Source organism: Anolis carolinensis, chromosome Y (genome assembly GCF_035594765.1).
Source record: "Anolis carolinensis isolate JA03-04 chromosome Y, rAnoCar3.1.pri, whole genome shotgun sequence".
NCBI classification, from domain to species: domain Eukaryota; kingdom Metazoa; phylum Chordata; class Lepidosauria; order Squamata; family Dactyloidae; genus Anolis; species Anolis carolinensis.
In genome coordinates, this window is record NC_085848.1 from 114141 (window position 1) to 141201 (window position 27061).

General features: G+C 45.8%; 1 protein-coding gene across 1 annotated transcript in view; it reads right to left on the reverse strand.

Moving 5' to 3' along the window:
- Positions 1-535: 535 nt before the first annotated feature.
- LOC134292935 (synaptic vesicle 2-related protein-like) overlaps positions 536-27061 on the reverse strand; it is a 35778-nt gene continuing 9252 nt past the window's right edge. Inside the window, exons 5-16 of the mRNA XM_062958809.1 lie at positions 25266-25337; positions 23845-23969; positions 20487-20550; positions 18685-18810; positions 18449-18577; positions 14156-14229; positions 13994-14070; positions 11550-11657; positions 9978-10089; positions 7548-7629; positions 5076-5165; positions 536-3830 (exon numbers count right to left, since the gene is read on the reverse strand). Of these exons, the coding sequence (XP_062814879.1) occupies positions 3621-3830; positions 5076-5165; positions 7548-7629; positions 9978-10089; positions 11550-11657; positions 13994-14070; positions 14156-14229; positions 18449-18577; positions 18685-18810; positions 20487-20550; positions 23845-23969; positions 25266-25337 (1269 nt within the window). The 3' untranslated portion in view covers positions 536-3620. The remainder of the gene's footprint in view (positions 3831-5075; positions 5166-7547; positions 7630-9977; positions 10090-11549; positions 11658-13993; positions 14071-14155; positions 14230-18448; positions 18578-18684; positions 18811-20486; positions 20551-23844; positions 23970-25265; positions 25338-27061) is intronic.

The following is a 27061-nucleotide window of genomic DNA, read 5'->3' on the forward strand; positions in this document are numbered from 1 at the left end:
GTTCTGCCTGACATTTGCTCTTTGCTCACAATATACGGTCATGCAAACTACAGTAATGATGTGGCTGCTGGATGATGCATACGTGGGATGAACTATGAACACGTCACCTGAGGATAGTGCACACGTGGAGCAAACTATGGACACTTCACCTGATGTGATGGGTAATGAGTTATATAAGTTACAAGGCAACTACGCATGTCCAAAAGGATTATAATAGTCAGCAAATTCCATTGTCAGCTTTCTGCGCGAGTGCGCATGCTTCTGTAAAATTGTATAAATTGGAAAAGCCACTACAGGCAAGGGGTGGCATTGCGTTTTCTGGACATTTGCTAACATTGTCACCTGCTCTTGGCCAAAAGTAAACTATCTTGAAGACAACTTCTGCTGTCATGTGCTTTCTTCACCCGCGTCTAAACGAAATACAACACGGACTTGACGGACAGACGGACTTGACGGGCAGATTTCCCCAACAATATGAGAGACTAACTCTCCCTTAAAATATTTTGCTCTCAAGAGACTCTTCCGTCAAGCCAACTCTTGTAAAAACTATTCCTTTATTCGACATAAAATATCAGGTGCGGGATCCAACGCCTCGTCGGGCGGAGACACGGAAGAATAAATTACGACAAACTCGGCAGCAATACAGAGACCTCACCTTCAACACTTGAGAAACTGTACATTCAAAACACAGCAGAGACATTCAAGCGTTCGTTGCGTGTTTTCCGGCGAGCGCGGAGGACCACCAGGTGCCCCCTTCGCAATGGGGAGAAGCTCTTTCCTGTCACTCAAACGTACTTTTATAATAAATAAATAAATAAATAAATAATACTTCATCCCAAGGGATACAACGAGCTGCAAAATCTTTGCTGGCGGTTGTTATATACAGTGATGGTTCTCGGCGCAACCTCAGACCCAACCGAGAGTGGGAGACGAGCGCTAAATCGTCTGCATACATCGCATACTAATCTCGCCAGATTTCGTTAACAAGGAATTGAAAATCCAAACTGTAACTCCTCCCAGGACTTTAGAAAGTACTCGTTGTGCCCGGCCACGCGTTGCTGTGGCTTATGGGAATGCTTTGTTGGCCAGGTGGAATAGCAGTGAATAGTCTTGAAGCCTCAAAAGCCTGAAACCTGGCTGTACCCCGGCGCCAATGTGGCCGGGGGGGTTGCTAGGAGACAAAATGGGCGGGGCCTACCCTTCTGACCAGCAACCAGGGTTGAAAACGGCTCTTCCTCGTTCTCTAATTTGGACTTTATTTTCCAGGTTTTTTGCTTGAAAGACATAGATTGGATGACTAAGTCTTTTGTGGCCAAATTTGGTGTGATTTGGTTCAGTGGTTTTATTGTTTACTCAATTCTACAAACGGCTCTTCCTCGTTCTCTAATTTGGACTTTATTTTCCAGGGTTTTTTTGCTTGAAAGACATCGATGGGATGATTATGTCTTTTGTGGCCAAATTTGGTATGATTTGGTTCAGTGGTTTTGTTGTTTACTCAGTTCTACAAACGGCTCTTCCTCGTTCTCTAATTTAGACTTTATTTTCCAGGTTTTTTGTTTGAAAGACATAGATGGGATGGCTATGTCTTTTGTGGCCAAATTTGGTGTGATTTGGTTCAGTGGTTTTGTTGTTTACTCAGTTCTACAAACGGCTCTTCCTTGTTCTCTAATTTGGACTTTATTTTCAAGTTTTTTTTGCTTGAAAGACATAGATGGGATGACTATGTCTTTTGTGGCCAAATTTGGTATGATTTGGTTCAGTGGTTTTGTTGTTTACTCAGTTCTACAAACGACTCTTGTTCTCTAATTTAGACTTTATTTTCCAGGTTTTTTGTTTGAAAGACATAGATGGGATGACTATGTCTTTTGTGGCCAAATTTGGTATGATTTGGTTCAGTGGTTTTGTTGTTTACTCAGTTCTACAAACGACTCTTCCTCGTTCTCTACTTTGGACTTTATTTTCAAGGGTTTTTTTTGCTTGAAAGACATAGATGGGATCACTATGTCTTTTGTGGCCAAATTTGGTGTGATTTGGTTCAGTGGTTTTGTTGTTTACTCGGTCCTACAAACGTACATTACATTTTTAATATATAGAAGATGTAGAAAAGGTTGGCGATCTGACTCGAATTGTGGTTTTGATTACTTTGGTCTTCGTTCTGCGTCTTCCTTGTTTTCTACGCGCCGGTGGCAAGGTTTAGCTCGTGATACCAACTACTCAACTTCTTAAACAAGCAACGTGTTTTGTGTCCTCGCTCCTCCAGCACCTTCTTCGAAATGACCAATCAAAAGAGCAATGGAGATTTTCAGACGCTCTCGGCACAACCAGTTTGAATTCAAGCGCGATTCAATTGTGAAATCCCTTATTTTTCATTGTGGGGCTTTCTCTGAATCGGGAGGGCTTCGGGAGACGGTCTGAGATCGTTCCGTGAAAGCGACGAAGCAAAATAGAATCCCAAGTTTGCTTGTGGAGGATGTGTGGCAGGTTCGGCAAACCTGTTGCAATTCAGCCAAGATTGTTTCTGATGTCACTAATTTTACTGTTTCTGAGTCATCCCGGGATTTCAAATCCCGAAAACAAGCGTTTGAAGAGGGCCCAGAGCAGCCTTTCTCTGGGGAAGCGAGTTCCGAAGATGAACTTCCAGGTGAAGAGTCTAATGAGCCAGGAGATAGGAGACATAACTTCCATAAACTTCGGACAAGTGTTCGCAAATAGACCCTTACCTGTTTGTAAAGGCAAACAAAACGATTTCATGACAGTCTATGAGACAAGGAAATGATTTTAGATCAGTCCGGGCAACATTACAGTCAAGGGAATTTCTAGTTTCATGTCTTCAGCTCTTTAAGGTTTTATTTTCCAAGTCTAAGGGATTATTGTGGAGTTCCGTGTATTGGATTTCAAGCTGCCTTGTTTATCTGGATATTTTGCATTCTTGTTGTTTTGGAATTCTTCTGGATATTTTGCATTCTTGTTTTTTTGCAATTCTTCCGGACTATTGCATATTTTTGAACTAACTTGTTACTCTTTTGCCTTTTATCTCTTCTCTAATAAACTGCTTTCTGATTTATACTGGACTGGTGTGGTGGTTAAGTACAGAGCTGTTACGACTCCGGGATTCAACAAAACCCGACTATTTCATACTGGCCAATGTATCCCGTCTGCTGACCTTCCTCAGGCAATAAAAATCGGACCCGACAAAAGACAGTGGTGCTTTGTGGGCACAGAGAGCCATTCACGACGGGAAAAGTGACTCTTTCGTGAGTCAACAGCATGCGATGCATCGAGACAGGCGGCTCCATTCGGATACGGAAAACGGAGCCACTGGCCTTTCCCGTCCTGTTTCAATGGCCGACGGTGAGCAGTCTCTTATATCCTATGTTCAGTGAAGATCCGAAGGGATCGTTGCTGAATAAATGTAAGACGAATGTATTGCCAGCTCTTAGGTTTCCAAGTGAGACTGAGAGTGATGGGGAGGCAGAACGGAAGCGGGACGGCTGACAATGCTTCCCCCTCTCAATGTGATGCGGTGGAAGGTGCCGAGGGCCACGCGTGTAAATGACACCAGTCCCACGCATGGGCTCCAGTCGGGGCGCGGGCCTTGCTTGCAACACACGCCCACCCCGTCACCCCTGGGAGCCCGGGCTGGAGTGGGAGTGGGAGCGTGAGCGGGGCAGCCCGCGGCCGAGCATCTCCTGGCCCCACTGGCGGTGGGAGGACTCCTGCAGGCCCCGGCCCTGCGTCTCGATGGGTAGCAGGCAGGAGGCCAGGGCTGCCAGCACGCAGCAGCCGCTGTACACCACCAGCGTCAAGTACGCCGACGATTCCAGCATCACCTGCCGGGAGGAAGAGCAGGAGGAGGAGGGTTACATGGATTATCACAGTATTTCAGAGGAAGACTGTCATGATCTCCAATCTTTGATATCTCCGGTCGGCTGACAAAGAACAGATGCCAGCCATAAAACGGGCCAGCCATAAAACCTCAATTACCCTCTGGTATGTGAGAGCCCCTATATAAATGGGCCAAAGAGAAGGTTCTGGTATGCTGTACAATAAAACCTGTTGGAATCTACCAGTGTGTGTCTTAGTGCTTCCTTCTGTGGAAGACTGACCCACAGCACAACTGGAAGAAGAGAACCTTACAATCCATAAAACCTCAATTACTCTCTGGTATGTGAGAGCCCCTATATAAATGGGCTACAGAGAAGATTCTGGTATTCTGTACAATAAAACCTGTTGGAATCTTCCAGCATGTGTTTTGGTGCTTTCTTACCCACAGCACAACTGGAAGAAGAGAACCTAACAATCCATAAAACCTCAATTACCCTCTGGTATGTGTGAGCCCCTATATAAATGGGCTACAGAGAAGATTCTGTACAATAAAACCTCTTGGAATCTACCAGCGTGTGTCTTGGTGCTTTCTTCTGGGGACGACTGACCCACAGCACAACTGGAAGAAGAGAACCTTACAATCCATAAAACCTCAATTACCCTCTGGTATGTGAGAGCCCCTATATAAATGGGCTACAGAGAAGATTCTGGTATTCTGTACAATAAAACCTGTTGGAATCTACCAGCATGTGTTTTGGTGCTTTCTTACCCACATCACAACTGAAAGAAGAGAACCTTACAATCCATAAAACCTCAATTACCCTCTAGTATGTGAGAGCCCCTTTATAAATGGGCTACAGAGAAGATTCTGGTATTCTGTACAATAAAACCTGTTGGAATCTACCAGCGTGTGTCTTGGTGCTTTTTCTGGTGGAAGACTTACCCACAGCACAACTGGGAGAAGAGAACCCAACAATAATATTGATACTAACATTATATAATATAATAATAATGCAATATAATAGTATTAATTATATAGTATAAAATTACTAATAATATTGCAGTATAGTGGTATAGTACAATATAGCAATATATTATGCTAATATTGTGCTATGCTAATAATAGAATATATGGTATGCACATATAATTTGTAAGCCGCTCTGAGTCCCCTTCGGGGTGAGAGTGGGCGGGGTATAGTAATAAATGTAGCAAATAAATAATAAACACCCAAGGGAGAGAGCGGGTTTTACCTGTGCAATGAAAGGGGTGATCAGGGCGCCCACTCGGGCCACTCCGCTGCAGGTCCCCAGGCCCAGGGCGCGGGTGGCCGTGGGATAAACCTGCCAACGACACGGGGCAGCATTAGTTTGATTCAGCAATATCGTTCTCGACCAGCACCATAATATTGTCCTATGGTAATAATATAACGTATATGCATATAATATTGATACTAATATTGTGCTAATATTGTGATACCATAATATTGTGCCATGATAATAATATAATATATTGTTCTCGACCAGCACCTTATCATCACCATACAGGTTTATTTATCGCTCTTCCCAATCCTCTCTCCACCAGAATACTCCTTCCTCCTCCTCCTCCAAACCACTCCACATTACACAAGACAATGGCCACCCCACCTGCCATCTTTAAACCAGCCACTATCGGCCGTTACCAGCACCAATCTTACAATCTACGAAGGGCCACCCGGCTACTCACCAGGCATGATGTGAGTTACAGTTCACACACAACCTTATGCATACTGGACATATATACCAGCATATAACATATATTAAATACCACCACTTCCTCGTTAGTTTTTTTTTCTTTCAGAAATAGCAAACCATGCCACAGCAACACGTGGCTGGGCACAGCTATAATAATAATAATAATAATAATAATAATAATAATAATAATAATAATAATACCTAGAAGATCAGGGGGCAGAGGACTCTTACAAGTAAAACAAGCAGTCAAAGAAGTAGAACATGCCCTGGCAGAATATGTCAAGCAAAGTGAAGAACCTGCTTTGATTGAAGTCAAAAATCAGAAACTCCTCAAAGCACAGCAGACAAAAAACCAGTACAAGAAAACCGCACTACAAACTAGAGCAGAATCAGTACAAGAAAACCGCACTACAAACTAGAGCTGACAGCTGGCACAACAAAACATTGCATGGAAAGTTCCTTGACAAAATTGAAGGAAAAGCTGATAAGGAGAAGACCTGGCTCTGGCTCATGAATGGGACCCTGAAGAAGGAGACAGAAGGCCTGATCCTTGCAGCCCAGGAGCAAGACATCAGGACAAAGGCCATTAATAATAATAATAATAATAATAATAATAATAATAATAATAGAAGACCTGGCTCTGGCTCACGAATGGGACCCTGAAGAAGGAGACAGAAGGCCTGATCCTTGCAGCCCAGGAGCAAGACATCAGGACAAAGGCCATTAATAATAATAATAATAATAATAATAATAATAATAATAATAATAATAGAAGACCTGGCTCTGGCTCACGAATGGGACCCTGAAGAAGGAGACAGAAGGACTGATCCTTGCAGCCCAGGAGCAAGACATCAGGACAAAGGCCATTAATAATAATAATAATAATAATAATAATAATAGAAGACCTGGCTCTGGCTCACGAATGGGACCCTGAAGAAGGAGACAGAAGGCCTGATCCTTGCAGCCCAGGAGCAAGACATCAGGACAAATGCAATTCAGGCCAAGATCGAAAAATCAGCTGATGACCCAAAATGCAGACTGTGCAAGGAAACGGATGAAACCATGGATCATATCCTCAGCTGCCATAAGAAAATCGCACAGACAGACTACAAACAGAGGCACAACTATGCGGCCCAAATGATCCATTGGAACTTATGCCTCAAGTACCACCTCCCAGCAGCAAATAACTGGTGGGATCACAAACCTGCAAAAGTATTGGAAGATGAACACGCAAAGATATTGTGGAAATCATTGATCATCTCCTCAGCTGCTGTAAGAAAATCGCACAGACAGACTACAAACAGAGGCACAACTATGCGGCCCAAATGATTCATTGGAACTTATGCCTCAAGTACCACCTTCCAGCAGCAAAGAACTGGTGGGATCACAAGCCTGCAAAAGTATTGGGAAATGAGCACGCAAAGATACTGTGGGACTTTCGAATCCAGACTGACAAAGTTCTGGAACACAACACACCAGACATCACAGTTGTGGAAAAGAAAAAAATCTGGATCATTGATGTTGCCATCCCAGGTGACAGTCGCATTGACGAAAAACAACAGGAAAAAACTCAGCCGCTCTCAGGACCTCAAGATTGAACTGCAAAGACTCTGGCAGAAACCAGTGCAAGTGGTCCCGGTGGTGATGGGCACACTGGGTGCCATGCCAAAAGAACTCAGCCGGCATTTGGAAACAACAGACATTGACAAAATTACGATCTGCCAACTGCAAAAGGCCACCCTGCTGGGATCTGCACGCATCATCCGAAAATACATCACACAGTCCTAGACACTTGGGAAGTGTTTGACTTGGGATTTTGTGATACGAAATCCAGCATGTCTATCTTGTTTGCTGTGTCATACTATAATAATAATAATAATAATAATAATAATAATAATAATAATAATAATACAATGAGAAGCGTTCACTTGAAGGTCATCTAGACTGACTCCCATTGTATAAATATAAGATATAAGCCATATTCTTTCTTACCTCTGGAGTGTAAACATATGCGGCCTGAAACCCTCCCGAAATGAAGGCCCTGGCGACAAACAGCAGCACGGTCAGGACTTTCCTGCAACGGAAGATTGGAATAAATGAAATCCACGACATTTGCCAAACAATATTTGCTAAGAACAAGTTCTGTGAGATTTGCTTGACAAGGGGATTTAAAAATATTGCAAATGCGTATAAACCACGGCTTTGATTGGCAAACCACACTGTGTGTACATTGATAATTGCCTGATAGCTTTAACAACAATGAAAGGGAATATTGATCTGGCTCAGTGGTTCCCAAACTTATTTGGCCTGCCGCCCCCTTTCCATAAAAATTATGACTCAGCGCCCCCTGGAAAGGGGGTGTGGCTTAGAGGGGTGGGCGTGGCTCCTGCTCAAGAGGGCGGGGCTGAGCCTCCCCCCTAGTCCAAGATGCAGGGCTGGGAGGGGAGGTGGGCGGGGCCACAAATGGGAGGCCAGGACTGGGATGGGCGGAGTTAAGAGCTCTGAGGCAGGGCTGAGCTTCTATCCCTGTCCTTCGGCACTTGCCAGGGCACAGGGGGCGGGGCTAGAGGAGGGGGCGGGGCTCTTCACAAGTGCCCGACAGGGCTGAGCCTCTATACCCCGCCCCTGTGTTCTAACAAGCGCCTCAGGGGAGGTATACAGAGGCTCAGCCCTGTCTCACACACTTGGGAAGAGGCCCCGCCCCCACCCTAGCCCCGCCCTTTAGTCCTAAAAGGCCTCTCAGGAGAGATGTAGAGGCTCAGCCCTGTCTCGAGCTCTTGGAAGGAGGCCCCTCCCCCACCCTTAGCCCCTCCCTTTAGTCCTAAAAGGCCTCTCAGGAGAGATGTAGAGGCTCAGCCCTGTCTCGGGCTCTTGGAAGGAGGCCCCGCCCCTTTCCCTAGCTCCGCCGCCCTGTGTCCCAACAAGAACCTCAGGAGAGGTGTAGATTCTCAGCCTTGTCTCAGGCTCTTGGGAAGAAGCCACGCCCACTCCTCTAGCTCCGCCCCCTGTGTCCCAACAAGCACCTCAGGAGAGGTATAGAGGCTCAGCCCTGTCTCACGCTCTTGGAAGGAGGCCACGCCCCCACCCTTAGCCCCTCCCTTTAGTCCTAAAAGGCCTCTCAGGAGAGATATAGAGGCTCAACCCTGTCTCACGCTCTTGGGAAGAGGCCCTGTCCCATTCCCTGGCTCCGCCCTCTGTGTCCCAACAAGCACCTCAGGAGAGGTATAGAGGCTCAGCCCTGTCTCAGGCTCTTGGGAAGAGGCCCTGTCCCATTCCCTGGCTCCGCCCTCTGTGTCCCAACAAGCACCTCAGGAGAGGTATAGAGGCTCAGCCCTGTCTCAGGCTCTTGGAAGGAGGCCACGCCCCCACCCTTAGCCCCGCCCTTTAGTCCTAAAAGGCCTCTCAGGAGAGGTATAGAGGCTCAGCCCTGTCTCACGCTCTTGGAAGGAGGCCACGCCCCCACCCTTAGCCCCTCCCTTTAGTCCTAAAAGGCCTCTCAGGAGAGATATAGAGGCTCAACCCTGTCTCACGCTCTTGGGAAGAGGCCCTGTCCCATTCCCTGGCTCCGCCCTCTGTGTCCCAACAAGCACCTCAGGAGAGGTATAGAGGCTCAGCCCTGTCTCAGGCTCTTGGAAGGAGGCCACGCCCCCACCCTTAGCCCCGCCCTTTAGTCCTAAAAGGCCTCTCAGGAGAGGTATAGAGGCTCAGCCCTGTCTCACGCTCTTGGAAGGAGGCCACGCCCCCACCCTTAGCCCCGCCCTTTAGTCCTAAAAGGCCTCTCAGGAGAGGTATAGAGGCTCAGCCCTGTCTCAGGCTCTTAGGAGACCCCGCCTCGTTCCCTAGCTCCACCCTCTGTGTCCCAACAAGTGCCTAAGGAGTGGTATAGAGGCTCAGCCCTGTCTCTGGCTCTTGGAAGGAGGCCCCGCCCCTCCCCTGGCCCCGCCCCCGTGTCCTAATAGGTGCCAGCAGCGCCCACCAGGGGGTGGTAACACCCACTTTGTGGAATCACGGATCTAGCTTAACCCAGCAAGAAACTTCAGAGTTGTTTTGCTAAGACTGGTGAAAACAGAAAGGCCATAAATCTTCTCTCGGGCGATGGGAAGAAACTAGGAGGCTAATGAGCTAGCATGGACACAGTGGTCACTGTCTCTGGTGACGAACTGGGACTGGGATACCGGAGATTTATTACTGGCTGTAACAGGATCTGGGTCATGTCGGCACCCTTTTGTCACCAACTAGAAGGGGTTGACACATGAAGACTGCTCTGGCCACTCTTCCCGTTGTCCCTTTGCCCACGGTTCTCCTCTCCTCTCCGTGGGGTTTTCCTTGTGGGGTGGAGCCCCTTGTGGGGTGGAGCCCGGGTGGCCTTTGCCGTCCCCCAAGACTGGGTTCTGAAAACCAACGGCAACACGGTGCGCTCACCTCCCGACGCAGAGAAAGAGCAAGAGGCTGCAGAAGGAGAAGACGGAGAAGCAGAGGGCCATGGTCTTCTTGCGCCCGATGCGGTCAATGACCCACAAGGTCACAAGGACGCCTGGAAGGAGGGAGGGAGAAACAGAGGAGGAAAAAGAGAGAGAGACAGAGAACGAGAGGAAGGAAGAAAAGGAAAGAGCCTGATCCAATAGTAACATCCCCGGCTCCACTGATGGTAGGCAATGCTCTACAGCAGTGATTCCCAAAGTAGACACTACCGCCCCCTTGTGGGCGCTGGAGTGATCCGGGGGGCGGTGATGGCACCTATGAGGACACAGGGGCGGGGCCAGAGGAGGGGCGGGGCCTCTTCCCAAGTGCCGGAGACAGGGCTGAGCACCTGAGGCACCTGTTAGGACACACAGGAGGCGGAGCTAAAGGAGTGGGCGTGGCTTCTTCCCAAGAGCCCGAGACAGGGCTGAGCATCTATATCTCTCCTGAGGAGCTTGTTGGGACACAGGGGGCGGAGCTAGAGGAGTGGGCGTGGCTTATTCCCAAGAGCCCGAGACAGGGCTGAGCATCTATCTCTCTCCTGAGGAGCTTGTTGGGACACAGGGGGCGGAGCTAGAGAAGGGGGCGTGGCTTCTTCCCAAGAGCCTGAGACAAGGCTGAGAATCTACACCTCTCCTGAGGTTCTTGTTGGGACACAGGGGGGCGGAGCTAGGGAAAGGGGCGGGGCCTCCTTCCAAGAGCCCGAGACAGGGCTGAGCCTCTATACCTCTCCTGAGAGGCTTTTTAGGACTAAAGGGCGGGGCTATGGGTGGGGGCAGGGCCTCTTCCCAAGAGCCTGAGACAGGGCTGAGCATCTATATCTCTCCTGAGGAGCTTGTTGGGACACAGGGGGCGGAGCTAGAGGAGTGGGTGTGGCTTCTTCCCAAGAGCCCGAGACAGGGATGAGCCTCTATAATTCCCCTGAGGCGCTTGTTGGGACACAGAGGGCGGAGCTAGGGAAGGGGGCGGGGCCTCCTTCCAAGAGCCCGAGACAGGGCTGAGCATCTATATCTCTCCTGAGGTTCTTGTTGGGACACAGAGGGCGGAGCCAGGGAAGGGGGCGGGGTCTCCTTCCAATCGCCTGAGATAGGGCTGAGCATCTATACCTCTGAGAGGCCTTTTAGAACTAAAGAGTGGGGCTGGGGTGGGGCCTTTTCCCAAGAGCCTGAGAGGTCCAGCCCCGTCAGGCACTTGGGAAGAGGCCCCGCCCCCTCCTCTAGCCCCGTCCCCTGTGTCCAGGACAGAGATAGATGCTCAGCCCTACCTCAGAGCTCGCAACTCCGCCCATCCCAGTCCTGGTCGCCCATTTGTGGCCCTGCCCACCTCCCCCTCCAGCCCTGCATCTTGGACTGGAGAAGCTCAGCCCCGCCCTCTTGAGCAGGAGCCACGCCCACCCCTCTAAGCCACGCCCGCTTTCCAGGAGGCACTGGGAAGTATTTTTGGAAAGGGGGCGGCAGGCCAAATAAGTTTGGGAACCACTGCTCTACAGAAATGCATGGGGAGCGTGGCCCTCCGAAGCCCCTCTTGGCCCACCTGGGAACTCGGAGAGCGTGGTCCACAGCAAGTCGACGTAGTCCTTCTCCGTCAAGACCTCGCAGGCCAAGCTGCACTTGGGCTTCGCCGTTTTCCTCCTGCTCGACACTTTGGCGGGGCAACGAGAAGGCAATGATAAGACGTGAGGGTCTCGTTCGGCCTTTCGAACCCCGTACCACCCCGATCGTCCCCCCTTTAGGTGCTGGAAATCACAACCTCCCAAGCCTTTCACTATTTATTTGCTAACCTGTATTCTATTTCCCAGTTTGACTGTACCTCTTTGTTTTGGGAGGAATTATACACATGCGATTGTACTGAGCCTGTTCAGGCGCAGGACTCTATTTTGTACTAAGTCTGTTTTACCTCAGTAGAGGTGGATGCATGTTGCTGTTTTGGACTTCAATACAGAAATATGACTTATGGACTATACCTAAAGGCTATGGACTATTGATTAGGAATTATACCCTCCTAAACAGGGCTGAAAAACTAGGCTTATACTCGAGTATATACAGTAATCACAAGATCCACAAGCATAGTCTGGGCCATTCCTATAGTCATTACAACTCACTCCATATCTACTGCACAGGGATCTCCAAAGGTTTGGTCACAAAGACATTTTTTTACTCTCTTATGGAATATCTAATATCCCTGGTGAGGGAGTTCCATAGCCGAGGGGCCACCACTGAGAAGGCCCTGTCTCTCATCTTTTGAGCAATTAGAACTGCAATTAGAATTTCAATTGCAACTGGAATTTCAGCTTCAATGAAACAACCACCCTCTGCTAACCAAAATATATATATATTGCAGCGTCTAGTCTAACAGCTGAGTAACCTGTATGCCATTACATGAGTGCTTATGAATATCACTTGTTCAGAGGGTTGAGTTCTTATTTATTTTTTATTTATTACATTTATATCCCGCTCTTCTCACCCCAAAGGGGTTCAGAGCGGCTTATAAACCAAATGAACATACAATATATTACTAGCATAGCACAATATAAGCATTAAATTACTATATTGTACTATATCATTATATGGTAATATTATTAGTAATATTACATTTAATATATAATATATAATATTATTATATTGTATTATTAGTAGTATAATATTGTATTCCATTATAATATTATTATCAATATTATATTTTTGATATTTTTTTTGGGTCTGTGTTAGCTGGCCCTGATTGTTTCCTTTGTGGAATTTCAGTGTTGCTCTTTATTTACTGTCCTGGTTTTAAAGATTACATTGTTCTGTATTATTCTATCACAGTAATTATTTCATATTACAGTAGAGTCTCACTTATCCAACACTCGCTTATCCAACGTTCTGGATTATCCAACGCATTTTTTTAGACAATGTTTTCAAAAGATCATGATATTTTGGTGCTAAATTTGTAAATACAGTAATTACAACATAACATTACTGCATATTGAACTACTTTTTCTGTCAAATTTGTTGTATAACATGATGTTTTGGTGCTTAATTTGTAAGATCATAACCTAATTTGATGTTTAATAGGCTTTTCCTTAATCCCTTCTTATTATCCAAGATATTCACTTATCCAATGTTTATGTTGGATAAGTGAGATTCTACTGTATATTGTACTATATCATTATATGGTAATATTAATCTTACATTTCATATAAAATATATAATTAATATTATTATATTGGATTATTAGTAGTGTAATATTGTATTCCACTATAATATTATTATCAATATTATATGTATATACAATAAATTATATATTTATAAATTATTATACATATACTTCTAACAAGGGGATGCCTTTTCCTGACTAGTGGTTTTCAAAAGGCGGTCTCCGCACATATATTTTGCGGCGTCCAGTCTAACAGCCGAGTAACCTGTGTGCCATTGCCGAATGGATGCGGCATCATTTCTACCTTTTCGGCAAGGTTGCGACTGCCAATGAGAATCGCGACTGCAAGTGGAGTTTCAACTCCAAAGAAACGACCACCCTCTGCTAACCAAAATATGTATATTTTTTGCGGCGTCCAGTCTAACAGCCGAGTAACCTGTGTGCCATTACACGAATGCTTGTGAACATCACTTGTTCAGAGGGTTGACTTCTAACAAGGTGATGCCTTTTCCTGACTAGTGGTTTTCAAAAGGCGGTCTCCGCATATATATTTTGTGGCGTCCAGTCTAACAGCCAAGTAAGCTGTGTGCCATTGCCGAATGGATGCGGCATCATTTCTACCTTTTCGACAAGGTTACGACTGCCAATGAGAATCGCGACTGCAAGTGGAGTTTCAACTCCAAAGAAACGACCACCCTTTGCTAACCAAAATATATATATATTTGTAGCGTCCAGTCTAACAGCCGAGTAACCTGTGTGCCATTACACGCATTCCCAAAGGGATTTCCAATCACTGGGAGTTCTAGTTCATAAAAGGACAAGAGAACGGGGGCTCGACTCACGGCTGCAGAGGTCTCCGGCCTGGAAGAGCTCCGTCGTGAGTAAGACCAGGCCGTAGTAGGAGAAGGCGTTGGAGAACCTGCGGAGAAGGCGAGGAGGGAAGTGAGCGAATTCCATTGAGACTCCCAGGAGGTGGAGGAGGAGGAGGATCTGTCTTTCCTCACCATATGAACCAGAGCAGGAGCGTGGTCCACCGGAACTGTGGGCTGAACAGGTCCCGCATCTTCCCTCGGTCTTCCTGTCGGGACACAAGGAAGGGGGTGAACCACGAGCACCTGCATCCTATAGGTTCACTGTACCGGGGGGCGGAGCCTAACGCAGCCGAGGAGGCTTGCTATTTGCTGCTAGGCTTCCCCTTCATTTGCATGCCCGCTTCCCATAGGTTCCCTGTAGCTGGTGGGCGGGGCCTAAGTCCAAAACTACGACGAGGCTTTCTCCTGAGCGCTAGGCCTCTCTCCTGAGGTGAAAAGGCGGCCTGGCGGGCTTGGTGCTGCCTGCTAGGCCTCTATGGGATCCTCATGGGCTCCCTACGGTCTTTTCCATAGAAAGCCTATGAGGAGTCACTTCTCTTCACCAGCTTCCAATTCACTCCTCATAGGCTTCCCATTGACTCCTCATAGGCTTTGTATTGACTCCTAATAGACTTCCGATTGACTCCTCATAGACTTCGTATTGACTTCTAATAGACTTCCGATTGACTCCTAATAGGCTTCCAACTGACTCCTCATAGGCTTTGTATTGACTCCTCATAGGCTTCGTATTGACTCCTCATAGGCTTCCGACTGACTCCTAATAGGCTTCCAATTCACTCCTCATAGGCTTCCCATTGACTCCTCATAGGCTTTGTATTGACTCCTAATAGACTTCTGATTGACTCCTCATAGACTTCGTATTGACTCCTAAATAGACTTCCGATTGACTCCTCATAGGCTTCCGACTGACTCCTAATAGGCTTCCAATTCACTCCTCATAGGCTTCCCATTGACTCCTCATAGGCTTTGTATTGACTCCTAATAGACTTCTGATTGACTCCTCATAGACTTCGTATTGACTCCTAAATAGACTTCCGATTGACTCCTCATAGGCTTCCGACTGACTCCTAATAGGCTTCCAATTCACTCCTCATAGGCTTCCCATTGACTCCTCATAGGCTTTGTATTGACTCCTAATAGACTTCTGATTGACTCCTCATAGACTTCGTATTGACTCCTAAATAGACTTCCGATTGACTCCTCATAGGCTTCCGACTGACTCCTAATAGGCTTCCAATTCACTCCTCATAGGCTTCCCACTGACTCCTCATAGGCTTTGTATTGACTCCTAATAGACTTCTGATTGACTCCTCATAGACTTCGTATTGACTCCTAAATAGACTTCCGATTGACTCCTAATAGGCTTCCAACTGACTCCTAATAGGCTTCCGATTGACTCCTCATAGGCTTCGTATTGACTCCTCATAGGCTTCCGACTGACTCCTAATAGGCTTCCAACTGACTCCTAATAGGCTTCCGATTGACTCCTCATAGGCTTCGTATTGACTCCTCATAGGCTTCCGATTGACTCCTCATAGGCTTCGTATTGACTCCTCATAGGCTTCGTATTGACTCCTCATAGGCTTCCGATTGACTCCTCATAGGCTTCGTATTGACTCCTCATAGGCTTCGTATTGATTCCTCATAGGCTTCCGATTGACTCCTCATAGACTTCCTATTGACTCCTCATAGGCTTCCTACTCCTGATGGACTTCGTATTGACTCCTAATAGGCTTTCTCCTGTCTGCTAGGCCTCACTTCTCTTCACCAGCTTCCCATTGACTTCTAATAGGCTTCGTATTGACTCCTAATAGGCTTCCTATTGACTCCTCATAGGCTTCCTACTCCTGATGGGCTTCCCATTGACTCTTAATAGGCTTTCTCCTGTTTGCTAGGCCTCACTTTTCTTCACCAGCTCCCTATTGATTCCTAATAGGCTTCGTATTGACTCCTAATAGGCTTCCAACTGACTCCTCATAGGCTTCCTACTCCTGATGGGCTTCCTATTGACTCTTAATAGGCTTTCTCCTGTTTGCTAGGCCTCACTTTTCTTCACCAGCTCCCTATTGATTCCTAATAGGCTTCGTATTGACTCCTAATAGGCTTCCAACTGACTCCTCATAGGCTTCCTACTCCTGATGGGCTTCCTATTGACTCCTAATAGGCTTTCTCCTGTCTGCTAGGCCTCACTTTTCTTCTGCCGCTCCCTACTGACTTCTAATAGGCTTCGTATTGACTCCTCATAGGCTTCCTGCTCCTGATGGGCTTCCTATTGACTCCTAACAGGCTTTCTCCTGTCTGCTAGGCCTCACTTTTCTTCACCAGCTTCCGACTGACTCCTAATAGGCTTCCGACTGACTTTTGATCGGCTTTCTCCTGTCTGCTAGGCCTCACTTTTCTTCACGAACTTCATATTGGCTCCTAATAGGCTTCGGATTGACTTCTCCTAGGCTTTCTACTCCTGAATGGGCTTCCCATTGACTCCTGATGGGCTTTCTCCTGTCTGCTAGGCCTCACTTTTCTTCACGAACTTCGTATTGGCTCCTAATAGGCTTCGGATTGACTCCTCCTAGGCTTTCTACTCCTGAATGGGCTTCCCATTGACTCCTGATGGGCTTTCTCCTGTCTGCTAGGCCTCACTTTTCTTCACGAACTTCGTATTGGCTCCTAATAGGCTTCGGATTGACTCCTCCTAGGCTTTCTACTCCTGAATGGGCTTCCCATTGACTCCTGATGGGCTTTCTCCTGTCTGCTAGGCCTCACTTTTCTTCACGAACTTCGTATTGGCTCCTAATAGGCTTCGGATTGACTCCTCCTAGGCTTTCTACTCCTGAATGGGCTTCCCATTGACTCCTGATGGGCTTTCTCCTGTCTGCTAGGCCTCACTTTTCTTCACGAACTTCGTATTGGCTCCTAATAGGCTTCGGATTGACTCCTCCTAGGCTTTCTACTCCTGAATGGGCTTCCCATTGACTCCTGATGGGCTTTCTCCTGTCTGCTAGGCCTCACTTTTCTTCACGAACTTCGTATTGGCTCCTAATAGGCTTCGGATTGACTCCTCCTAGGCTTTCTACTCCTGAATGGGCTTCCCATTGACTCCTGATGGGCTTTCTCCTGTCTGCTAGGCCTCACTTTTCTTCACGAACTTCGTATTGGCTCCTAATAGGCTTCGGATTGACTCCTCCTAGGCTTTCTACTCCTGAATGGGCTTCCCATTGACTCCTGATGGGCTTTCTCCTGTCTGCTAGGCCTCACTTTTCTTCACGAACTTCGTATTGGCTCCTAATAGGCTTCGGATTGACTCCTCCTAGGCTTTCTACTCCTGAATGGGCTTCCCATTGACTCCTGATGGGCTTTCTCCTGTCTGCTAGGCCTCACTTTTCTTCACGAACTTCGTATTGGCTCCTAATAGGCTTCGGATTGACTCCTCCTAGGCTTTCTACTCCTGAATGGGCTTCCCATTGACTCCTGATGGGCTTTCTCCTGTCTGCTAGGCCTCACTTTTCTTCACGAACTTCGTATTGGCTCCTAATAGGCTTCGGATTGACTCCTCCTAGGCTTTCTACTCCTGAATGGGCTTCCCATTGACTCCTGATGGGCTTTCTCCTGTCTGCTAGGCCTCACTTTTCTTCACGAACTTCGTATTGGCTCCTAATAGGCTTCGGATTGACTCCTCCTAGGCTTTCTACTCCTGAATGGGCTTCCCATTGACTCCTGATGGGCTTTCTCCTGTCTGCTAGGCCTTACTTCTCTTCACCAGCTTCCCATTGACTCCTCACAGGCTTCCTACTCCTGATAGGCTTCTGATTGGCTCCTAATAGGCTTTCTCCTGTCTGCTAGGCCTCACTTCTCTTCTGCTGCTTCCTATTGACTTCTAATAGGCCTCTTCAAATTTGACTTCTAAGAAAAAAGGAGAGGAGAGCTGGGTTTCTGTGCAGGGAGTGTGCACGCCATGCCCCACTCTCCTCTTCCCTGGGAGGCCTCGCTCTTCTCCTCTCCTCTCGTCTCCTCTCCTTCCTCTTGTCTCTCTCTCTCCCGGCTGGGTCGCTGTTCCGAGAGCGGAGGATAGTCCTCAGCCTTGCCCCCTTTCCCACCGCATTTCCCCCCTTTCCCACCCCTTCTTTCCCACCTCAATCGTTCCCCGTCCCCACTTGCCCCTTCTCCACTCAACCAACGATGGCTCTGGACCAAACTTCAGTGATATTTCCTAACATCCCAAAACAAACATTGCCTTCTGCTAATAACACGGGGACCACCAGATCCCCAAAATAGTACATTATAAAATTATCAAAATAATATTTAAATGTACAAATATTTACAAATGACCAGTGACCTATAGGATGGGACCTCAGCCCCCTCGTATTTGGGCCCCATGGAACGTGGGGGGCGGGGGGCGGGGCGGGGCCCTGCCTGTCCATCACTCGCCTGCCTGGAGACGATGAGCTTCCCCAGGGGCATGGGGGCTCCGTTCTCGGTCGCGATGCGCTTCAGCGTGGCAATGGCCTTCTCCTGGTTGCCGGACAGGACGTCGTAGCGGGCGCTCTCGGGGAGCCACTGCAAAGCGAAGGAGGAGGAGGAAGCCGTTGAGAAGAGGGCCGGGCGCAGTCACAAAGCCACAACCCAAGACAACAACGAGGGCTCGGTTTTGGGACAAGACTCACGAAGCACAAGGCGGCGAAGAGAAGCAGCGGGAGGGCCGAGAGGATGAGCAGCCAGCGCCAGCCGAGGGAGGGCATCACGAAGACCGCCAGGAGGACCTCAAAGACCGTCCCGATGGCCCAGAAGACCTGCCCAGGGAGAGAGAGAGAGCGGACAGGGACATTCCCAGCTGTCGGCTGAAACCAGCGGCTCTTCTCTTTATTGAGGTTACACTATTTACATAGTCTTGCCCCCCTTTGTCTCTGAGCGTTTGCCGCAGTCTCAGCATTTAGCAAATATACCAACTGAAGAGTCACCTACAGCCAAAATCATCGTGGCTTTGGCTCTTGGGTCAGCTTTTAACTCTAATCTGGCTATCTGCACAGTCGCATAGAAATAAATGCACACTTCCCAGCTATCGGCTGAAACCAACGGCTCTTCTCTTTATTGAGGTTACACTATTTACATAGTCTTGCCCCCCTTTGTCTCTGAGCGTTTGCCGCAGTCTCAGCATTTTGCAAATATACCAACTGAAGAGTCACCTACAGCCAAAATTATCGTGGCTTTGGCTCTTTGGTCAGCTTTTAACTCTAATCTGGCTATCTGCACAGTCCCATAGAAATAAATGCACACTTCCCAGCTGTCAGCTGAAACCAGCGGCTCTTGTCTTTATTACATAGTCTTGCCCCCCTTTGTCTCTGAGCATTTGCTGCAGTCTCGGAATTTTGCAAATATAACTGAGAGTCACCTACAGCCAAAATCATTGTGGCTTTGGCTCGTGGGTTAGCTTTTAACTGTAATACCAGACCTCCCATTGTGTCGTTTTGAGCAGTTAGCCGCTTGTCATGATCTCCAATCTTTGACATCTCCAGACACAGGGCCAGCCATAAAACCTCAATAACCCTCTGGTATGTGAGAGCCCCTATATAAATGGGCCAAAGAGAAGGTTCTGGTATTCTGTATGATAAAACCTGTTGGAATCTACCAGCGTGTGTCTTGGTGCTTTTTCTGGTGGAAGACTGACCCACAGCACAACTGGAAAAAGAGAACCTAACAATCCACAAAACCACAATGACCCTCTGGTATGTGAGAGCCCCTATATAAATGGGCCAAAGAGAAGGTTCTGGTATTCTGTACAATAAAACCTCTTGGAATCTACCAGTGCTTTTTCTGGTGGAAGACTAATCCACAGCACAACTGGGAGAAGAGAACCTAACAATCTACAAAACCTCAATTACCCTCTGGTATGTGAGAGCCCCTATATAAATGGGCCAAAGAGAAGGTTCTAGTATTCTGTACAATAAAACCTGTTGGAATCTACCATCGTGTGTCTTGGTGCTTTTTCTGGTGGAAGACTGACCCACAGCACAACTGAGAGAAGAGAACCTAACAATCCACAAAACCTCAATGACCCTCTGGTATGTGAGAGCCCCTATATAAATGGGCCAAAGAGAAGGTTCTAGTATTCTGTACAATAAAACCTGTTGGCATCTACCAGCGTGTGTCTTGGTGCTTTTTCTGGTGGAAGGCTGACCCACAGCACAACTGGGAGAAGAGAACCTAACAATCCACAAAACCTCAATGACCCTCTGGTATGTGAGAGCCCCTATATAAATGGGCCAAAGAGAAGGTTCCGGTATTCTGTATAATAAAAACCTGTTGGAATCTACCAGCATGTGTCTTGGTGCTTTTTCTGGTGGAAGACTGACCCACAACACAACGGGGAGAAGAGAACCCGACACCGCTGCAAAGGTAGGTGACACAGTTGGGCCTTCCTTAACTCTTCGTTTACTATATTCTTTCCCATCCGAGGCATCCCACCTACCTCAATGAGCAAAATGCATTTGGCCCTGGATTTCATCGGCAGGAATTCGGCATACAACGTTACCCTGGAGGGGAACAACAAGCACAAAAGACCCGGATCAGAAAATCTCCTCAAAGGAGGGACCTGGAATGGAAATTATTGTTATCATTATTGTTACAAAGGCTGGACGGTCATCTGTCGGGGGCGCTTTGAGTGTGCCTTTCCTACATGGCAGAATAAAGGAGATTGAACTGGGTGGCCTCTGGGGTTTCTATATTCTATTATTAATATTCTATTATTCTATTATTTAATATAATACAGTATATTATCATTATTATCCCATGTTATTTCATATTATATTCAGCCCAATTGTCGGCTGAAAACAGCGGCTCTTGTCTTTATTGAGGTACAACGTTACCCTGGAGGGGGACAACAAGCACAAAAGACCCGGGTCAGAAAACCTCCTCAAAGGAGGGACCTGGAATGGAAATTATTGTTATCGTTATTGTTACTAAAGCTAGACGGTCATCTGTCGGGGGCGCTTTGAGTGTGCTTTTCCTGCATAGCAGAATAAAGGAGATTGAACTGGGTGGCCTCTGGGGTTTCTATATTCTATTATTAATATTCTATTATTCTATTAAAATATATATTATTATTATTATTCCATACTATTTCATATTATATACAGCCCAATTCTCGGCTGAAACCAGCGGCTCTTGTCTTTATTGAGGTACAATATTACCCTGGAGGGGAACAACAAGCACAAAAGACCCGGGTCAGAAAACCGCCTCAAAGGAGGGACCTGGAATGGAAATTATTGTTATTGTTACAAAGGATGGATGGCCATCTGTCGGGGCGCTTTGAAAATGCCTTTCCTACATGGCAGAATAAGATTGAACTGGGTGGCCTCTGGGGTTTCAATATTCTATTATTAATATTCTATTATTCTATTAAAATATATAATACAATATATTATTATTATTCCATGCTATTTCATATTGTATTAGTTCACACAAACACTTTCCATCCATCTGCCATTGGTCCAGCCCATGCCTGATATATATAATTTTATATACTGTATATACTCAAGTATAAGCCTAGTTTTTCAGTTTTTAAGACTGAAAAAGCCCCCCTCGGCTTATACTCAGGTGAGGGTCCTGGTTGGCTTATATTTGGATCAGCTTATACTTGAGAATATATGGTAAATTTGTTATTTTTCTCTATTATTATTGGTATTATTACATTTATTATTTTTCTCTGTTATTGTTGCTACTATTACATTTATTTTACTCTATTTTTATTATTACTAATAATACATTTATTATTTCACTCTGATATTATTATTATTACATTTATTATTTTACTCTATTTATGTATTATTTTCCTGTATTTATTATTATTACATGTATCATTTTACTCTATTATTATTAAGAGGATACATAAGGGTATTTACATTGACGAAGATGAGAATAATGATTGGATCAGAGCTGGACAGTCTTATCTTAAATTTGAGGTTTATGTAAATATTCAAAAACATTTAACCTACTGAGGCCTCAATTAATGTAATTTTATTGGTATCTATTTTTATTTTTTATATTTCTCACCCTCGGCTTATACTGGAGTCAATGTTTTCCCAGCTTTTTGTGGTAAAATTAGATGCCTCGGCTTATTTTCGGGTCGGCTTATACTCGAGTATATACGGTAATATAATAACATTTCTTGGGGCACGGCCCTTGACTGATATACATATAATATAATATAATATTTATAACTATTTTTGGGGCTCAGCCCACCATATATATATATATATATATATATATATATATATATATATATATCCATATAATATAATCTATATTTTCTATTCACTATATAATAAAAGTGTTTGTATGTATGTATGTAGATGTATGTGTCATGATCAATCTTTGACATCTCTGGTCAGCTGACAAAGAACAGATGCCAGCCATAAAACGGGCCAGCCATAAAACCTCAATGACCCTCTGGTATGTGAGAGCCCCTATATAAATAGGCCAAAGAGAAGGTTCTGGTATTCTGTACAATAAAACCTGTTGCAATATACCAGTGTGTGTCTTGGTGCTTTCTTCTGGTGGAAGACTGACCCACAGCACAACTGGAAGAAGAGAACCTAACAATCCTTAACACCTCAATGACCCTCTGGTATGTGAGAGCCCCTATATAAATGGGCCAAAGAGTAGGTTCTGGTATTCTGTACAATAAAACCTGTTGCAATATACCAGTGTGTGTCTTGGTGCTTTTTCTGGTGGAAGACTGACCCACAGCACAACTGGAAGAAGAGAACCTAACAATCCTTAACACCTCAATGACCCTCTGGTATGTGAGAGCCCCTATATAAATGGGCCAAAGAGAAGGTTCTGGTATTCTGTACAATAAAACCTCTTAGAATCTACCAGCGTGTGTCTTGGTGCTTTTTCTGGTGGAAGATTGACCCACAGCACAACTGGGAGAAGAGAACCTAACAATCCATAAAACCTCAATCACCCTCTGGTATGTGAGAGCCCCTATATAAATGGGCCAAAGAGAAGGTTCTGGTATTCTGTACAATAAAACCTCTTAGAATCTACCAGCCTGTGTCTTGGTGCTTTTTCTGGTGGAAGATTGACCCACAGCACAACTGGGAGAAGAGAACCTAACAATCCATAAAACCTCAATCACCCTCTGGTATGTGAGAGCCCCTATATAAATGGGCCAAAGAGAAGGTTCTGGTATTCTGTACAATAAAACCTGTTGGAATCTACCAGCGTGTGTCTTGGTGCTTTTTCTGGTGGAAGATTGACCCACAGCACAACTGGGAGAAGAGAACCTAACAATCCATAAAACCTCAATCACCCTCTGGTATGTGAGAGCCCCTATATAAATGGGCCAAAGAGAAGGTTCTGGTATTCTGTACAATAAAACCTGTTGGAATCTACCAGCGTGTGTCTTGGTGCTTTTTCTGGTGGAAGATTGACCCACAGCACAACTGGGAGAAGAGAACCTAACAATCCATAAAACCTCAATCACCCTCTGGTATGTGAGAGCCCCTATATAAATGGGCCAAAGAGAAGGTTCTGGTATTCTGTACAATAAAACCTCTTAGAATCTACCAGCGTGTGTCTTGGTGCTTTTTCTGGTGGAAGATTGACCCACAGCACAACTGGGAGAAGAGAACCTAACAATCCATAAAACCTCAATCACCCTCTGGTATGTGACAGCCCCTATATAAATGGGCCAAAGAGAAGGTTCTGGTATTCTGTACAATAAAACCTCTTAGAATCTACCAGCGTGTGTCTTGGTGCTTTTTCTGGTGGAAGACTGACCCACAGCACAACGGGGAGAAGAGAACCCGACACCTACTTACGATTGGGGGACGCCACCGATGCCGAAGCCCACCAGGCCTCTCAAGACCAGGATCCAGCTGTAAACGGGGGCAAAGCCGCTGAGAATCCCGTAATACAAGGTCCACAGGACGCTGATCTTGAGGCCCTGCGCAGAAGGGAGTGCAAAGATGTCAGACGGGGGGGAATCTTTTTAAAATCCCACCTCTGACCCCACTTGCGGAGATGTGGATGAGTTTCTATTAATTAATTATATTTATATTATTATTATATATTTTATAATGTGGCCACCAGATGTTAAGGGGATTATCAACTCTTGCCACCACTATGGGAAGATATAGCCACTCGCTACTTAGAGAGAAGACTTTTTAAATTTTATTTTTCTTCTTTCTCCTTGTTTGCTTTAGATGGTAATATAGAGGACAGAAGCTTAGATGGTAGAAAGAACAATAACACGTTTATTCAGGCACAAGCTTAATGGTTACAGTAACTTCTCTTTAGAGGCACTTGGATTAACAGTTGCAAAGCTATATTGAGGCATTTCAAATTCCTTAAAATATCACTTCCTTCTCTACTGCTTTAAACTGCAATCACTCTGCGAATTTCAATCACAGACTATCTGTTCCTTGGTGTTGTTGTATGTGTTTCGGGCTGTGTGGCCTAAGTAAGTAAGTAAACTAGTTTACTAAGTAAACTATACTTTCCTTACTTAGTTTATCCATACCTCACAACCTCTGAGGATGCCTGCCATAGATGTGGGCGAAACGTCAGGAGAGAATACTTCTGGAACATGGCCACACAGCCCGAAAGACATACAACAACCCTGTGATCCCGGCCATGAAAGCCTTCGACAACATATCTGTTCCTTATCTGGAAACAGACTATCTTAAAATAAGCCACCAAACTTATTTTAAACTGACTCAAATAAGCACTTGCGTCTCCCTGATTCTCCAACTGAGAATCAGTCTTAACTGTACCTCAGTAGGGCACAGACTAACTGCTTTTTCTTCAAACCACTTTTCCACCAAAACGGCACTTGATAGAAATAAATGCACACTTCCCAGCTGTCGGCTGAAATCAGCGGCTCTTGTCTTTATTGAGGTTACACTATTTACATAGTCTTGCCCGAGCGTAGCATTCGAACATCCAACCTCGATTGGAAATCACTCACTGTTTCCCTCTAGCAGTAAATCTCTATGCAATTAACTCTCACATTACTAGAATGCTGCATTACAGGCACACACACTTATGCTTTAAACCATAAGTGAAATTTCACAACAACACAAAACCATACCTTAACAGGGAGGGAACAGAGGAGGAACACTTGCCATGTCCCAGGCAATGGCGTTTTGTGTCCCTCCTGGCGTGATAAATATTATAATATATGCAAGATGAATAATATGAATGAACGTTATATATGTGAACATCTCTCTGATCGACTTACCATTTTCCTTCCGTATCGATCCGAAATGTTTCCCCAGAGAGTGGAGCTGAACATCATTCCCATAAACACGACCTGCGGTGAAGACGCTTGGTTAGCTACAGGGATGTTTTCGTCGCAGAAATCTCGAAATTAGAAAATGATCATCTTGATGTACACAACGACATACACAATGGCCACGCCGACAAACACAATGACGTACACAATGTAATAGTATTTGCATAATAATAATAATAATGAGATAATAATACATTCTAATACTAATAATGGATACAGAGCAGGTTTGAGTCTGCTTCGGGAGAGATAAAGCGGGATATAAAAAAACATAATGATAATGTCATGATCTCCAATCTTTGTCATCTCCGGTCGGCTGACAAAGAACAGATGCCAGCCATAAAACCTCAATGACCCTCTGGTATGTGAGAGCCCCTATATAAATGGGCCAAAGAGGTGGTTCTGGTATTCTATACAATAAAACCTGTTGGAATCTACCAGAGTGTCTTGGTGCTTTTTCTGATGGAAGACTGACCCACAGCACAACTGGGAGAAGAGAACCTAACAATCCATAAAACCTCAATGACCCTCTGGTATGTGAGAGCCCCTTTGTACAGAGAAGATTCTGGGATTCTGTACAAATTGTCGGGTTCTCTTCTCCCAGTAGTGCTGTGGGTCAGTCTTCCACCAGAAAACGCACCAAGACACACGCTGGTAGATTCCAACAGGTTTTATTGTACAGAATCCCAGAACCTTCTCTTTGGCCCATTTATATAGGGGCTCTCACATACCAATGCATTGGCCCCTTCACGGTCAAAAGACTAGTAAATGAAGTCATCGCAGAACTCGAACTCCGCCAATCCTACAGAATGATTCGCCCAGTTTTCCACTTCAGTCTCCTCAAACCAGCTCCTGAGAGCTCCCAATGGCACCCCCACCCATCATGAAAGGGGGCAACCAACACTATGAGGAGGGGGAAATATTAGACTCCAGAGTCAGGAAAAACACCCTCCAGTATTTCGTCAGGTGGAAGCATTTTCCTCCCAGTGAATCAGAATGGGTCAGGGATTCTGACATAAATGCACCCACACTCATCAAGAGGTTTCACCCACACAAACAAGGGGGGAGGACTGTCTTTGGAGGGGGCGTGATGTCATGACCTCCAATCTTTGACATCTCCGGTCGGCTGACAAAGAACAGATGCCAGCCATAAAATGGGCCAGCCATAAAACCTCAATGACCCTCTGGTATGTGAGAGCCCCTATATAAATGGGCCAAAGAGAAGGTTCTGGTATTCTGTACAATAAAACCTGTTGGAATCTACCAGCGTGTGTCTTGGATGGGCCAACCATAAAACCTCAATTACCCTCTGGTATGTGAGAGCCCCTATATAAATGGGCCAAAGAGGTGGTTCTGGTATTCTATACAATAAAACCTGTTGGAATCTACCAGAGTGTCTTGGTGCTTTTTCTGATGGAAGACTGACCCACAGCACAACTGGAAGAAGAGAACCTAACAATCTACAAAACCTCAATGACCCTCTGGTATGTGAGAGCCCCTACATAAATGGGCCAAAGAGAAGGTTCTGGTATTCTGTACAATAAAACCTGTTGGAATCTACCAGCGTGTGTCTTGGTGCTTTCTTCTGATGGAAGACTGACCCACAGCACAACTGGGAGAAGAAAACCTAACAATCCATAAAACCTCAATGACCCTCTGTTATGTGAGAGCCCCTATATAAATGGGCCAAAGAGAAGATTCTGGTATTCTGTACAATAAAACCTGTTGGAATCTACCAGCGTGTG